General features: G+C 40.4%; 1 protein-coding gene across 2 annotated transcripts; it reads right to left on the bottom strand.

Moving 5' to 3' along the window:
• Positions 1-5,422: 5,422 nt before the first annotated feature.
• LOC134636482 (high affinity immunoglobulin epsilon receptor subunit beta-like) lies at positions 5,423-12,227 on the bottom strand. 2 transcript variants are annotated; one of them, XM_063486483.1, is made up of 7 exons: positions 12,088-12,227; positions 10,134-10,311; positions 9,906-10,019; positions 9,099-9,155; positions 6,626-6,853; positions 6,383-6,505; positions 5,423-5,827 (listed from the first exon to the last, which is right to left on the bottom strand). In XM_063486483.1, the coding sequence occupies exons 2-7, from the start codon at positions 10,308-10,310 to the stop codon at positions 5,753-5,755; spliced, it is 774 nt and encodes a 257-aa protein (XP_063342553.1). In that variant the 5' UTR covers position 10,311; positions 12,088-12,227; the 3' UTR covers positions 5,423-5,752. The 2 variants fall into 2 exon arrangements, with proteins under 2 accessions (XP_063342553.1, XP_063342552.1); XM_063486482.1 differs by having other exon boundaries at positions 10,134-10,334; positions 12,088-12,226.
• Positions 12,228-15,864: the final 3,637 nt, after the last annotated feature.

Here is a 15,864-nt window from a genome sequence, read left to right on the forward strand (position 1 = left end):
TAGTGGACAGAAATTATTTTTTTGGAGAGGCACAAATAATTTGTCTGGCATGTTACTGAATGCAGAACAACTGATTGTTTGTAAATAGTTTGAAATGGTTGTAAAAATAAGGGTAAACAATGAATATTTGCATTTAAAGTTATGAAATATGATTCAATAAACACGTTTGTGGTTGTTACAGTAAAAAATATAACTTTTTCTACTCGGATTTTATGTTTTCTGTCTGATTTTAGATCAATTGTGTTAATACAGTATGTCAAAATGAAAACATAACTGTAAATTCAGACACGTGAGGTTGTGCTGAAAAGAATGATACCAAACAAGGCAAAGGAAATAGGTTTTAAAGGTGAAATGTAGGGGGACAATCAAAAGTGGTTAAAATGGCCAGTTATACCCCGGACCCCAGAGGGTTAAACTTTTCTTTTGAACTAATGCAATAGTTACTTTTCAGGTAATTAATTACTTTTAGAATCTTGTAACTCAGTTACTTGTTTGAAGAAGTAACTAGTAACTATAATTAATTACTTTTTCAAAGTAACTTGCCCAGCACTGCAGACAACACAAACACAACAAACACAACACAAAACCGCTCCACCACGCCCACCCACACATGCAGGGCCTTGGGGTGCAGGTGTGTCACAACGGTGCAGGGGAGGCATCCCCCCCCCCCCCCCCCCCCCCTTCCGGCCGCCTGTGCCTCAATTTTATTCCACAACGTAGACATCCACATTGCTCACACTCTCATAACACATACATATAGGGCCTTGGAGGAGGGCCCGTTATACGGCATCCAGAGGAATGTCTTTGTATTCAACCTCACTTCTGGCGCCAATTCCCACCTCTCAAATTTAAATGCATGTAGACATTGAGGGTTCTCAGGAGGGGCTGGGCTACACCTGCTGCTCACTGGCAGGAAGCACCATGCCCTCCCGTGTTTTAAACACTACACATGAGCGGGAGGAGGGATGGATGGGGTCTTCATACACCCCCATTCTCTGTTAGCCATCGGGGTGGAGGGGCTGGGAGGAGATGTTGGCTGTCCGACTGGGGTCTGGGATGCGGGGCCTCCCTGCTGCTGCGGAGCGGGGGCGGTCTGCTTGCCTCCACCCGAGGGAGAGGGTAACATCTCCTGGGTCTAGGTGTGGTTTCCCCCTCTGGGGGCGAGTTTACCTGGACCTGGGGTATAGAGTATGTTTGGGGAGTATGATTGTGTGTACAGTGTGCATTAGTGTCTGCCTTTACGTTGGGTGAGTGCTGAGTATTTGTATATGTGTGCATGAGGAGGGGAATGCATGTTTGTGTCTGTGTGTGCCTCTACGTCTGTGTCTATATGTCAGGTCGGGTCTTAGACTCCACGTCTGGGAACATCTCAGGCCCTCCAGAGTATGGACGCCTGTCTCCTCTCACCACACTCCCTGCTGGTGGCTGATGCCCTCAGGTGTCGGTTGGTGGTTTTTGGGCTGGGCGCTCAGGTATGTACAAGCTCACTCCTGGTGGCTGCTTGGAGGGGCCGGGCTTGGTCGGGCCTCCTCCGGGGGATGGGGGGCCCTCAGGCCTCTGGGCCTGCGGCTCGGTTCACTCGGGCACAGCTGGCTGCCGGTGGAGCCCTTGGGAAGGGGGGTGTTACGGCCCGTGGCCATAGGAAATCTGTGTTAGCTGCTGTGTTGTGTTTCTTTACTGTGTTTTAAGAATCTCTGCAGGTCCTTCCTCTAATGAAGAGCAGTGAGCTGCTGATTGGACCATGGACCATGTGACTGGGTTCAAAAAGCCGTGCTGACAGCTGCCGGGAGAGAGAGTGCAAAGCGAGCGAGTGCGAGAGTGAACCGGTTGACAGCAGACTCAGACCTGGCCCTGGCTTCCATAGTCTTTGTGTTTTTGGTATATGTGTAAGCGTGCCCCTTGAGAGACACCAATATGTTTATATACAGTGGCTTGCAAAAGTATTCCGCCCCCTTGAACTTTCCCACATTTTGTCACATTACAGCCACAAACATGAATCAATTTTATTGGAATTCCACATGAAAGACCAATACAAAGTGGTGTACACGTGAGAAGTGGAACGCAAATCATACATGATTCCAAACATTTTTTACAAATAAATAACTGCAAAGTGGGGTGTGCGTAATTATTCAGCCCCCTGAGTCAATACTTTGTAGAACCACCTTTTGCTGCAATTACAGCTGCCAGTATTTTAGGGTATGTCTCTACCAGCTTTGCACATCTACAGACTGAAATCCTTGTCCATTCTCAGTCAGATTAGATGGACAGCGTTTGTGAACAGCAGTTGTCAGATCTTGCCACAGATTCTTGATTGGATTTAGATCTGGACTTTGACTGGGCCATTCTAACACATGGATATGTTTTGTTTTAAACCATTCCATTGTTGCCCTGGCTTTATGTTTAGGGTCGTTGTCCTGCTGGAAGGTGAACCTCCGCCCCAGTCTCAAGTCTTTTGCAGACTCCAAGAGGTTTTCTTCCAAGATTGCCCTGTATTTGGCTCCATCCATCTTCCCATCAACTCTGACCAGCTTCCCTGTCCCTGCTGAAGAGAAGCACCCCCAGAGCATGATGCTGCCACCACCATATTTGACAGTGGGGATGGTGTGTTCAGAGTGATGTGCAGTGTTAGTTTTCCGCCACACATAGCGTTTTGCATTTTGGTCTCATCTGACCAGAGCACCTTCTTCCACATGTTTGCTGTGTCCCCCACATGGCTTGTGGCAAACTGCAAACGGGACTTCTTATGGTTTTCTGTTAACAATGGCTTTCTTCTTGCCACTCTTCCATAAAGGCCAACTTTGTGCAGTGCACGACTAATAGTTGTCCTATGGACAGATTCCCCCACCTGAGCTGTAGATCTCTGCAGCTCGTCCAGAGTCACCATGGGCCTCTTGGCTGCATTTCTGATCAGCGCTCTCCTTGTTCGGCCTGTGAGTTTAGGTGGACGGCCTTGTCTTGGTAGGTTTACAGTTGTGCCATACTCCTTCCATTTCTAAATGATTGCTTGGACAGTGCTCCGTGGGATGTTCAAGGCTTGGGAAATCTTTTTGTAGCCTAAGCCTGCTTTAAATTTCTCAATAACTTTATCCCTGACCTGATCCCTGAATAACCCCACTTTGCAGTTATTTATTTGTAAAAAATGTTTGGAATCATGTATGATTTTCATTCCACTTCTCACATGTACACCACTGTGTATTGGTCTTTCACGTGGAATTCCAATAAAATTGATTCATGTTTGTGGCTGTAATGTGACAAAATGTGGGAAAGTTCAAGGGGGCCGAATACTTTTGCAAGCCACTGTAAGTCCAGTGCTGATGCGTCCATATGGTGAAGCCGAAGGGGCCGCCTTTTCTTTTTGAACTGTTTTCTCCTGTTTCTGAGCTAGGGGTAGCTAGTGTCATTTATTTGTTTTGGGGTTTTTTAGGGTTTAGTTTGTTTTCTCGGATGGGACTTAGTTGGTTTTGTTTATTATTTTGGCCTTGGTTCACCCTGGAGTTGTGCTTCTTGTCACTCAATAAAATCACCTTTACTCATAACCAGGTTCGTAGTTCGGTTTGGGAACCAGGGCGGGTACTTGCTTCTCTCTCCTCAGAATCTTATGTACGTCTCTACACGCCTAGACTAGGGGCGTAACATGTCCGTATTCGTTCTAACCTCAATGAACTAAACCAATGTTGTAAAAGAGAGCATGCAAATGATGTGAAAGTTTGATAAAGTCATGCATTAAGCAGTTACCGCATGTCATTGCTCCTGAAAGTGGTTCTGAAAGCTATTTACATGACTGTTGTATGACTGCATGTTTAATGTGAGTCTACCAGAAAGCTTTTAGCACAAAGACTAAAGCCAGCATTTTTATGAAAACTTACATGCAATAAATTTTAGCTCATGTGATGTATGAAAGCTGTACTGCAGGGACTTGGTGTTTCCCAGTAGGCTCCACATAAAATAATGCAGACAAAACTAAAGAGATAACTTCATATCATATCCTCAAAAGTGACCTCAGAACAAGGTTTCACCCAAAATGTAGAAAGTTACAAATATAAATATAAATAATTTTGTCTTCGCACAACATTTCCTATGCAAATACAGGTTTAAGATAAATATAAAAAAGGATCTTTGTCAATATTCTATCATGTTTTGAAGATGAGCTTTGATCTCCCAAAAGGCAGAGGTCATGTTGACGCCGACACACCAGACAAGATGATCAGCAGCAGATTGATCCCTAGAATCACCATCTGGACACAAACGTACTCTTTGTTGTTACTCTCAGAAAATGTTGACTGACTTTTGGTGAAATGTCAATGTTTACTTCTTTTAATATTTAATGCATGTTTGAGACATATCTTTCCCATAGATACTGATCATCCCCCTGGGCTGCAGTCAGAGATGGATGAGTGATAATGGAGGATGAGATTAGCTTTGCAGCTTCTTCCTCCCCACACTTAACATTATCAGCTGATTGCCCTGGGGATTTGCTCCATAAATCCCCATGGTGTATAGATGTATAGATGTCATAGCTTCACAACACACTCAGACAACTTAAAAAGCCAACAAATGCTTCAACTTTAACAGTTTGTCTCCACAGTGGAAGTCACTGGGTGACTGCTGTTCACTGGAGGAAATTTCTTCAATGCTGTTCAACACAATGTGGGTGCATATATTGTTTAGGGATATGTACTGCTAAATGTAGCATGTACCAAATGATACTGTAATATCTGCACCAATATGTTAGTAATAAGTCCATTAAGGTCCTGTAAGTTGCGAGGTGTGGCTTCCATGGATCAGAATTGTTTGGCCAGCAAATCCCACAGATGCTCGATTGGATTGAGATCTGGGGAATTTGGAGACCAAGCCAACACCTCAAACTCTTTTGTGCTCCCCAAACCATCCCTCAACCATTTTTCCTTTGTGGCAGGGTGCTTTATTCTGCTGAAAGTGGCCACAACCACCAGGGAGCACCATTCCATGAAACAGTGTACATGGTCTGCAACAATGCTTAGGTAAGTGGTCTGTGTCAAAGTATCATCCACATGGATGGCAAGACCCAAAGCAGAACATTGCCCAAAACATCACAGTCCATCCACAGCATTGCCTTCTTCCCATAGTGCATAGTGGTGCCAGGTGTTCCCCAGGTAAGAACACACACCCAGCCATCCCTGTTATGTAAAAGAAAATGTGAAGATTATCTGGTTCCACCTGATTAGTACTGTAAGCGACCGGCGTGAGTAATGTCCTTTTGTCAAACTCACTCAAATCCTATTTTTACAGCTAAAGACAAATTCAAATCCAAACTTAGGTTTTCTTCCTTCTTAACAATTTATGCAGTATACTCAATCTGATTCACGATTACAGGCAAACAATCTGAATTTTAAAAAAAATAAATAAATAATAATAAAAAAAATTTAAAAAATCGCAGAACAGCTGAACTTTTCATGTTTTATTGAACATGCCAAGAAATCATTTACAACACAGGCTGGGAAAAGTAAAAACTTTCTTAAAATTTCAAACCTCATTTAAAAGTAACAACCTCCACCTGACATTCCCTGTTTAAACACTTCTGTAAAAAAAGAAAGAGAACAAGAGACTTGTAACAATTGTTTTTTTCTTTGTCAATCATTTTTTACATGATGGTGCTGGGATCTAACTAAATATAAGATATAAATCACTACATCAACACACAGTCATAATTCGTATATTGTCAATGAGTTATTAGTAAGAATGTGTGTAAATCGCTGACATTTTGTAAACAGAGTCAGGCTGTTAATGCCACAGGCTGTGCAGTGACTTCCTCCAGCATCGGTTTGTAGAGCTCTGGGTCGTCAGTGCTCTAAATGAGAAAAATAATATTTGTAAAATGTCGACTCCCTCCAGTCACAAACAACCATGACTGCGCATACTTTGATGACAATTTCATGCAGGGATACAAAAAGGAATCAACATTTAAGGTGACGTTAAAAATAACGTGCAATTACCATTTATTTTATTGTTATTAAAACAAACTGTGGTAAGCTGTTGTTGTTCACACTAACAAAAAGTTGTGCACAGCTGTTCAAATTTCCTCTGGTCTATTTTTTTATTAGTCCCAACAGTTCTTCTTCCTCATGGCTCTCTCTCTCTCTCTGCAGCAGTTCCAGTTGTTTTGTTTTATGTTGTAATTCTGCTCTCTGTCTGTACATCAGGTATAAACTTTAACTGACTCACTCAAACTGGTAGAGAGCATGAGAACACTGCACAGGCTCACTGTTTGTTACCTGGTTTCACTGATATTCAGACAAAACAAACAGAATTCCTGCAAGAACACTCCATGTGTTCAGCCAACATCTTCTACTATTTAACATGTTTTTCAGAATGTGCTTGAACCTTTGTGTTGTCCATTATCTACCTTGTTTTGTCCTTTTTCTTTGCTCCTCAGAGCCTTGATTCCCAGGACAGCAGAGCTTATCACAACACAGAGCTCCAGAACAGACAAGGTGATCATCAGAGCACTGATGCTTCTCAGGAGCATCTGATGGGACACAAACAACAGTGTTTCATCTAAAGTCTCAAAATGATATATATTACAGTATATAAGATAGTATCATATAGTGTATATGTGCTATTTTTCTTTCTGCTTTCCCTAACTTACCTTCAGCACTGCTTGGCCCTCCAAGCATTTCTCCTGAAGGAGTTTTTCCTTTAAATATGGAGGCCTTATTGTTGTCATGCCATACCAGTAATCATTGTAGCCATTGTAGCTATTGTAGCAATCATAGTTCCTCCAATAACCAATGTCTTCTAAATAAATGCCGTACATTGCAATGCCTGTGATGGCAAAAACAGATCCAACCAGATTCAGAATCACAGTAAGGATGACCTGAAAAACAAAAATGATCAGTTAATGTACAAGAAAATATCCAAACAATAAATGACACTTAGTGCATTCTTAGACTAAAGTATCATAGCCTCTGTGAATACGCATGTTTACGTAGTCATGTCTGGATTCTTCATTAATCTAAATGTTGGTTTCTGTCTAGTTGCTGCTTTAGGATATGATGGTTGTGAATTTCATGTTAAGTTTGTGTTTCTGTTTTTGGTTTGTTAATCTTATTCTTCACTTCAGATTAATGAAGTATCTGATTCTGATGATTCTTCAGATTTTGAATCTCTGTCGTAGATGTCAATCTGGTGACTCCATGTTTATGTTTTGTGTTTATCAGTTTTTTGAGTTTTCTGATTTTTTATTATTTTCTCTGTGCTCCCCTTGTGTTCATGTCTTTTTACTTTGACGGTCCCTTGTCTCATGTCTGTGTCCCTAGCATTGTCTCCCCTTAGGCTACGTCCACACTAGCCTGGATAGATTTTACTCTTTGGTGCAGTTGTGGACTTTATTGTTATTCTTTGTGATTATTTTTTTTAGGGTTTTTTGCTGGTTTATTTTTTGTTTTTTGTCTGGCAGCTGACACAGATTTTTCTTTTTAAGGGGGGTGACAGGAGGAGAGAAGCTGCAGAGACACATAATAAAACTGCAACTCTGCTTCCTGGTCCCAAGTCTAGATAATCACATTTGTGGAGGGGGGTTCATTAATTTGGCCAGATTTCTAAATAATGAGAGCTTCTTCGATGTGAATTATAATTTTACGGAAGTTACGTTTAAACTTAGGCAGCAGTTTTTTAACCTTAGCCAGCTGATCTGAGTCTTTTTCATTGTCCTCTTCCTTTATTCTTTTTGACATAATGAAATATAGAAACAGAACAAGTTCTGGATCACATCCCCTATTCAGTGTAATCTACCAGGAAATCTAATGTGACGTCTTCATGCATGCTCAATCATCCAGGTACGGAAATCCCAGAAAGCTGGTTCAGTGGGAGAAATGTTTGGTCACTCATCCATCCTCTTCAGTCTCATTTGCATAATGACTGAAACTGGCACCACTGATGAACAATGGGCTGTGAGGTCAGTTTCTTGACCATTAGTATGCAAATTGTCATGACCGCTGATCTACAACCACTGATCAAAGACCATGAGTACCATTGGATATGAAAAGTTGCAGGTTAGCCTTCTTAGACTGTGAGATTTCCATCAGTAACGGGAGACATTTAAATGTTGATGTGTACCGTAAACCTACACATATGGATCAGTATTTAAGGTTTGACTCTCATCATCCAGTGGAGCACAATCTGGGTGTCATCAGGACGCTGCAACGCAGAGCGAACACCACCCCCACAGACAAAATGGTCAGGGAAGCAGAAGAACATCACATCAAGAAGGCCCTGAGTAAATGTGGTTATCCCAGCTGGACTTTTGTCAAAGCTGGGAAGGCTCCTAAAGAAAGCTCCAGCTGATCCAGGTGTTAAGAAATAAATATATAATCTTAATGCATATTTGCTGATTAGATTGTTTTATGAGAGGCCTAGACTTCAGTGTAAAACTAGGTAACTGCATGCTTTTGCAGAGCGTATTAGGTGCAGGCAGAAAGTGAAACTAACTAGAGTGTTTGATCGAAACTTGAAGTGTGTGTGACGTCTAGAGGAAGAATATAAATAACCAGGCTTCCTGTTTTTGCTTGAGACTTCGGCTGGCGTGTCTGTGTGCCTGCTCGGTCTCCATATTCCAGAATATGTAAAATTAAAGATCATTTTTTGAGTTTGACCACTTTGAGCCGTGTCTTTCTTTGCCGTAAAGAATACAAGAGAAGGACAAGTGCTGCCTAAGTGAAAACCCTTAGTGATCCTGTATGCGTCAGGAGCATCGTTGAGACACATTTTTTCTGCAGTCTATTTACACCTACAGGCCAGTGGACACTTTTTCAATGAGGAGGATGTACACATCCTGATTGTTTGTAATATAAACTGTTTCAAGATGCAGTGCGAAAAGAAGTGGGAAATAAATGTGATCAAAGTATTTTATTTGATAAAAATAATTTAGCAGCAGCAGTTATATGTAGACTAGAGGGGTGTTAAGTCCTCCCTCAGCAAACTTCCCTCCAGTATTTATGTAAGTGTGTGTATGCTGTAGGACATGTTTAATATATTTATCTTGAATGCAAATAAGAATAAGACATGACATCAAAAAGTCCTTTAGAGATCATATGAAAATGTTTTACAGCTGAAATACTCACCAAACATGGACTTGGATACTTCTCAGACAAAATGCACACAATGCCGAACATGATGAACTACACAAAAGAAAAATTAAATAGATACATAAATAAAGTTCATGTCCATCTTTTTACTGAGAGGAACAGAGAAAAACGTCCACTTTAAGAACAGGAGGGGTCTTTGTGGACATTTTATCCCCTGTTCTTGCAGGATATGTTGTAAATGAACTTTTCACCATGAGAGAACAATTGTATAGTTTGTGTAAACTGCTATTTTGAACTATAGCCAATTTTTTATGTAACCTAGAGAAACTATGACTCGGTGTTTGTAAATGTGCACTGGTGTCATCACATTTAGATAGATCTTGGACAAAACTTGGCAATTAAGGTTTCTGTCATGAATTTAACCCTGTGGAAAGATATGTTTGAACCAAAAAAGATTACGCAGATGATTCCCATTCCATTACTGTGACAGGTTTGGTTTTCATGGCTCTTTTTGGCATTTTATTTCTCATCTGCTGTATCCAGTATGATCTGATGTGGTCATCCTTTTTCTTAACCAAATCTCACTATCACAGGGAGCTACACAGGTCACCAATTTATCACAAACAGACAACCACACACTCTCATTTCCACCCCTAAGACCAATTTAGAATTACCAGTTAACATGAAACACATCTTTGGGCTGTGGGAGGAAACCGGATCACCCAGAAATAACTCACACACACCCAATCCAGAACCTTACTGCTATTAGGCAACAATAACAACAACTGTGCTGCTTATTAGACAACAATAAATATACATCATTATCCATCATTATTTCCTTACCAATGCACCCAACCAAAATGGAAAGCCTAAGTAGTTTAAGTAAAAGGATGTCCGAGTGTAATAGAGTATAAGTCCAAATCCAATGTTGAGAAGCCCGATCATTATCTGCAGAGTCTGTGAAAAATGAAGTACAGTATGAACAGTGAACATTGTGCAGTTTAAGAAAAAACTACAAATTAAAAAAATAGGCATAATATAAAATGTGATGTATAGATGGTTGTAGCTCACCCCCAGCACTGTCTGAGAAGCTCTGTTGAGGCTTCTCAGGTGCTGAGACACAGTGCAGCACACTGGACTGTAGCAAAGGTTCTTGAAGATCTGGCACAGAGGAGGCCAAGGACTTTGGGGGTCAGAGGTCAGAGTGAGTACAGTGACCCCATCAGCCTTGGACATAGTCACTGACATCCTGTCTCACGAACAAATAAAACACTGAAAAAAGCCAAACAATAACATTTTTATATATTATATAATTATATATTACATTTAACCTGAGCAGCGAAAGACTGCGGTGATCTGAAAATGATGTGGCAAGAGTTTGCTGTTCTCGGCTGCTCTAGTGTCCCTCGAGCTTCTGGCTAGCTATCAAGCTGGTGGGTAACAGACGTCTCCGAAAACGCACTTTTGCAAATATGCGATGTCTTGATAAACCGAGTAGATATTTGAAGTTTACACAGCTACATTCTCACCTGAAAATATGTTAAAAGTTTATTTTGTGACCCAGAAAGAGTAATAAGGATAATATTAAAACTTGGTAGTGGCAGCCATTGTTAAAAACTGGAATGGGCTGGGCCGCGCTATGAATTCTGGGATATGGTGGGCCACGAAGGACACACCTGACCCATCCTTCAAATTCGGGGAAAAGGAGGACACATTTGGAGAAGTCTACGAATTTGGACAGCCTTCAGCACATTGCTGTGACGTAGTCGGTCTACAAATGTGGCCTCAGGAGGATGCAGGCAATGAATTTGGACACTCTCTAGTTTTGTTTCCCCTTGTCTTGTTATGTCTAATAAATCCCAGCTGTGTTTCCTTCTGGTTCCCCATTTCCTCATTATTCCCTTGTATATTTAAACCCTGTGTTTTCCTTTGCCTTTTGTCCTGTTGTACCTTCTTGTGTGTGTAAGTCTCTCCGTGTTTCCGGTGTCAGTCCTACGTTTCTAGTTTCCTGGAGATTTAGTTTTATTTTCCAGTGTTCTGTTCTTATTTATTCTCAAGGTTTTTTGGTTTGTTTTTGTGCGAGTTTATTTTTATGAAAGAATTTCCCCACCAATAAACCTGCCGTCCTAAGTTACGTTTTCGTGTTTGAGTCGTGAGTTTGGGTCCACTTCCTGCCTCTGCCTCACATAAAGTTGTCATTATTATTTATTTAATCATTCATTTTTGCTGAATTGTTTCTCCTTGCTCCTTCAGTTTTTAAATTAAAATCTCTCTCTCTGTCTCTCTCAATAATTTTCACCACATTTATATCAGCAAAGCTAGATAATAGAAACTTCTTTCTATTTAATGCAACACATTTAAAAAACTCCAGAAATGTAGTTAAATCCACATGTGCAGCACATAGTGATTTATTTACTGCACGTTCTTGTTCAGGAACAAGGAAGTCATGTGAAAATTGGCCAGTTGCCTCTTTTGTGTTGTTTTACATCCATAACATGAAACACCTGAACCAATGGATAAATATATGTACTATATTTTATATTAATGATTAGACTAATATTAACTTTAGAAGTTGTATTTTTATTCCCAGAAATCATAAAATCAGTTTCAACCTGTGTGTTTTCTGATGTTGTTTAAACTTGCAACATGGAGATAAATGAAAAACGATTAGCTTAATCCACAATTTTTTTTGTCATAAAGACACAACTCTTAATTTGTCTGAATTACAAGCTGAATATTAGAAGCAGACGCACTCGCTGCTAGTCAGGCCGTACACGTGTTCTCGGGCAGTTGAAAATCTCCTTGTAGTTGAAAACAAACACGCAAATATTTATTTCCAAAGTCTGGAATTTACCGAATGTCCCTGTACACTCCCAAAACACGGTAAGAAAACTGTTTGCCTCCAAAGCAGTTTAACCCTCCAGATCAAGGAACAGCGATTAGATTAAACCACATTTTTACATAAAGACATAACTCTTAATTAGCCTGAATTACAAACTGAATCAAACATGACTAAAAGACTTACCTGTTAGTGAAGAACAAAAACTTAAACAACTCCGTTTGAAAAACAAAGCAGTCTGATCAAGTAAGCGGTACACTGGAAAGAGGAAACCAGGAACTGGGCAACACCGCTACCAATAGCACCTCCTCTTTATGCTCTCCATTATAAGAAAAATGAGCATAAAAAAGAAAAACACCTGCAGAAAGGGTAGCGGTGACATGGGAGGAGCCACAAGTTTATGTCTAGTTCAGTTCATGTCAAGAGTCAAAAAATATGTTCAGCAAACGTGCCAAATTTAAACTTCAGACATTCATCAAATAACAAACTTGACTAGTTTAAAACTGTAACTTGGTAATGATTTAATAACAAATAATTAATTAGATCAATCGGTCAAACATAACTAAAAGAATCACCTGTTAACAAACTTGGTGTGTTTGCTGCAGTTTGGAAGATAAACCAGAAAAGAAATACGACAGCGCTCTCTGGTGGTCACAGCGACGCTGTTACTACAATTTTATTGTACAATTACAAGAACAAGGTTATGAGCCGTGTCCACTTCTCCACAGACAACACAAACAAATCTTTTGATGTTGATTTGATTTACGTTCATACACAAACACAATCTGACTCAAATAATGACACATTTGTATTTTTAATGCTTTCTTGAACACGCCACGTTGATTCACTTTGTTCAGCCCAGGCTGGTCAAAGTAAAGGAACTCTTTGACTCGGCACTTCCAGATATCAACTATTCGTTAGATACCCAGCAGATATCTTTTAAAGTTTCTTATAAAGTTCACTGGAAAAAAAAAATCAACCATTAATGAGTTATGTAAGAGTTATAGATGACTTCAGTTGGAGTGCTGGAGGCTGTAGAGTCAGAATGTAAGAATTTAAATCGCTGATATTTCAGTACACTGAGTCAAGATGTTTATGCCACAGGCTGTGCAGTGACTTCCTCCAGCAGTGGTTTGTAGAAAAGATACTGAAAAACTTCCAAACCACAACCAGCTGATATTGAGCTCTATCGAGCTCGTTCTTCATCTTCAAGTCAAGTCAAGTGGCTTTATTGTCATTGCAGCCATGTAAAGTGATACAGTACGTTGTGAAACAAGACAATGTTCCTCCAAGACCATGGTGCTACAAATGACATATAACAGACAGTCAACACAGGACTACATAAAGTTTAATGTGAAACAATTGCCAAAAATAAAACAAACACAGTTCCTTTCCTGTGCTGGTCCACATGAGGGCAAGTCCCAGCAAGTTTTTCACTTCACCTAACTGAGTGCTACTCATGCTGTAATATGGATTACTTGATGTGCTGGACAGCTGACCACAACTCGGCTGTTGTCATGGCTGGGTAGCCAGTGTGTTGAAGTGTGGACTAAGAAGCACACACGAGAGGCAGGACTGAACTTGACAAAAAGTGAGCCTTTATTGTGGCCAAAAAAAAAACATAAAATAAACGATAACACAAACAGGACGACAACTAAGAAAAACCTCAGCTGGGAGAAACTAAAACAATGAAACCAGGAAATATCTGAAAACATGAACCATGGGGACACAGGGGAGGTTAGCAGATGAACCAAAAAAAGAGGAAAACAAACTGGAGCACAAGAATCCATTAAAAACAAAGTTCTGGACAGCACTGGGAGAGCAGTTCAGCCTCCAGACCTGCTCAGCCGCTGCTGCGGTCGCCCCCTTAACTCCCTACCTGTCCAAAATACAAGCAAAATGAATTAAATAACAGTTACAGGTGACTTCTTTAAAAAAAAAATTAAACATGATTATTTTTAGGAACATTTAGAAAACACTCAGAAGTTGGAGGCTGTACAGTCACAATTTTTGTTGATTGCTGATGTGACATTACACAGAGTCAAGATGTTCAGACCACAGGCAGCACAGTCACTTCTATCAGCACTGGTTTGTGGAGCTCTGGGTCATCAGTGCTCTAAAAGAGAAAAATAATGTGGGCTAAGTTCCTGACAAGGTGCTGTCACACTCAAATCTCAAACAGCAGTGACCACACAGACTTCATGCAGAGATACACACGTCACTGTTTGTTGTCCACTGTCCATATTCATTCAAAACTCAGTGAACTAAGCCAATGTTGTAAACGAGAGCATGCAAATGATGTGAAAGTTTGATAAAGTCATGCATAAAACAGTTAACTCACATCATTGCTGCTGACTGTGGCCTAAAAGCTATTTGCATGACTGTTGTATGACTGTATATTTAATATGAGGCTACCAGAAAGCTGCTAGCACAAAGACTGAAAGCAGGAAGACTAAAGCCAGTATTTTTATCAAGATGAAAAGGCTTACTTTAACTTAAATGCAATGAATTTTAGCTCATGTGATGCTTAAATAAAAGCTGCACTGCAGGGACTTGGTGTTTCCCAGTAAGCCCCACATAAAATAATGCAGACAAAACTAAAGAGATAACTTCATATGATATTTTCAAAGTTTCACCCAAAATGTAAAAAGTTACCAATATAAATATTTTTATCTTTGCACAACATTTCCTGTGCAAATACAGATAAATATAAAAAAAAAAAATTGTCCATATTCTACCATGTTTTGACGCTGAAGATGAGCTTTGATCTCCCAAAAGGCAGAGGCCATGGTGACGCCAACCTCCACGCCAGACAAAACGATCAGCAGCAGATTGATCACCAGAATCACCATCTGGACACAAACGCACTCTTTGTTGTTACTCTCAGAAAGTTTTGACTGACTTTTGGTGAAATGTCAATGTTTACTTCTTTTAACATTTAATGCATTTTTGAGACATATCTTTCTTGTACAGACTTATCATCTCCTCTGGCTGCAATTAGACATGGATGATAATGGAAGAAGAGATTAGCTCTGCAGCTTCTTCTTCCCCACACTTACCATTATCAGGTGGTAGGCACTGAAGTATTTTTCCTGGGAATTTGTTCCATAATTCCCCACGGTGTATAAAACTATCAGATTCATGGTGTAGACAACAAAAGCTACCATGGCCATACCAAATCCAGTGAGATACAAAATCATGTTGAGTATGACCTAAAATACAAGACTTGCGTCACTTTATGCACAACAAAATATGCATTCAACACTCAGACAGCTTAAAAAGCCAACAAATGCTTCAACTTTAACATATTTGGAGATATCTACTGCTACATGTATCATGTAGAAAAGATGATGGTGTAATATTTGCACCATCATTTTAGCCACAGGTCCCTTAAGGTACTGTAAGTTGTGAGGTGTGGCTTCCATGGATCGAAATTGTTTGGCCAACAAATCCCACAGATGCTCGACTGGATTGAGATCTGGGGAATTTGGAGACCAAGCCAACACCTCAAACTCTTTTGTGCTCCCCAAACCATCCCTCAACCATTTTTCCTTTGTGGCAGGGTGCTTTATTCTGCTGAAAGTGGCCACAACCACCAGGGAGCACCATCTCCATGAAAGCATGTACATGGTCTGAAACAATGCTTAGATGAGTGGTCTGTGTCAAAGTATCATCCACATGGATGGCAAGACCCAACACAGAACATTGGCCAAAACATCACACTGCACCCACAGCATTGCTTTCTTCCCATAGTGAATCCTGGTGCTACGTGTTCCCCAGGTAACCACACACACCCAACCATCCATGTGATGTAAAAAAAAAAAGAAAAAAAGATTCATCATAGCAGACCACCTGTGCAGCCATGCAGCTCCATATGCAACAAACAGTGATCCACTGTGTATTCTGACACCTTTCTGTCAGAACCAGTATTAAATTTGTCAACAGTTTGAGCTTCAGCCAGCC

Source organism: Pelmatolapia mariae, linkage group LG10_11 (genome assembly GCF_036321145.2).
Source record: "Pelmatolapia mariae isolate MD_Pm_ZW linkage group LG10_11, Pm_UMD_F_2, whole genome shotgun sequence".
NCBI classification, from domain to species: domain Eukaryota; kingdom Metazoa; phylum Chordata; class Actinopteri; order Cichliformes; family Cichlidae; genus Pelmatolapia; species Pelmatolapia mariae.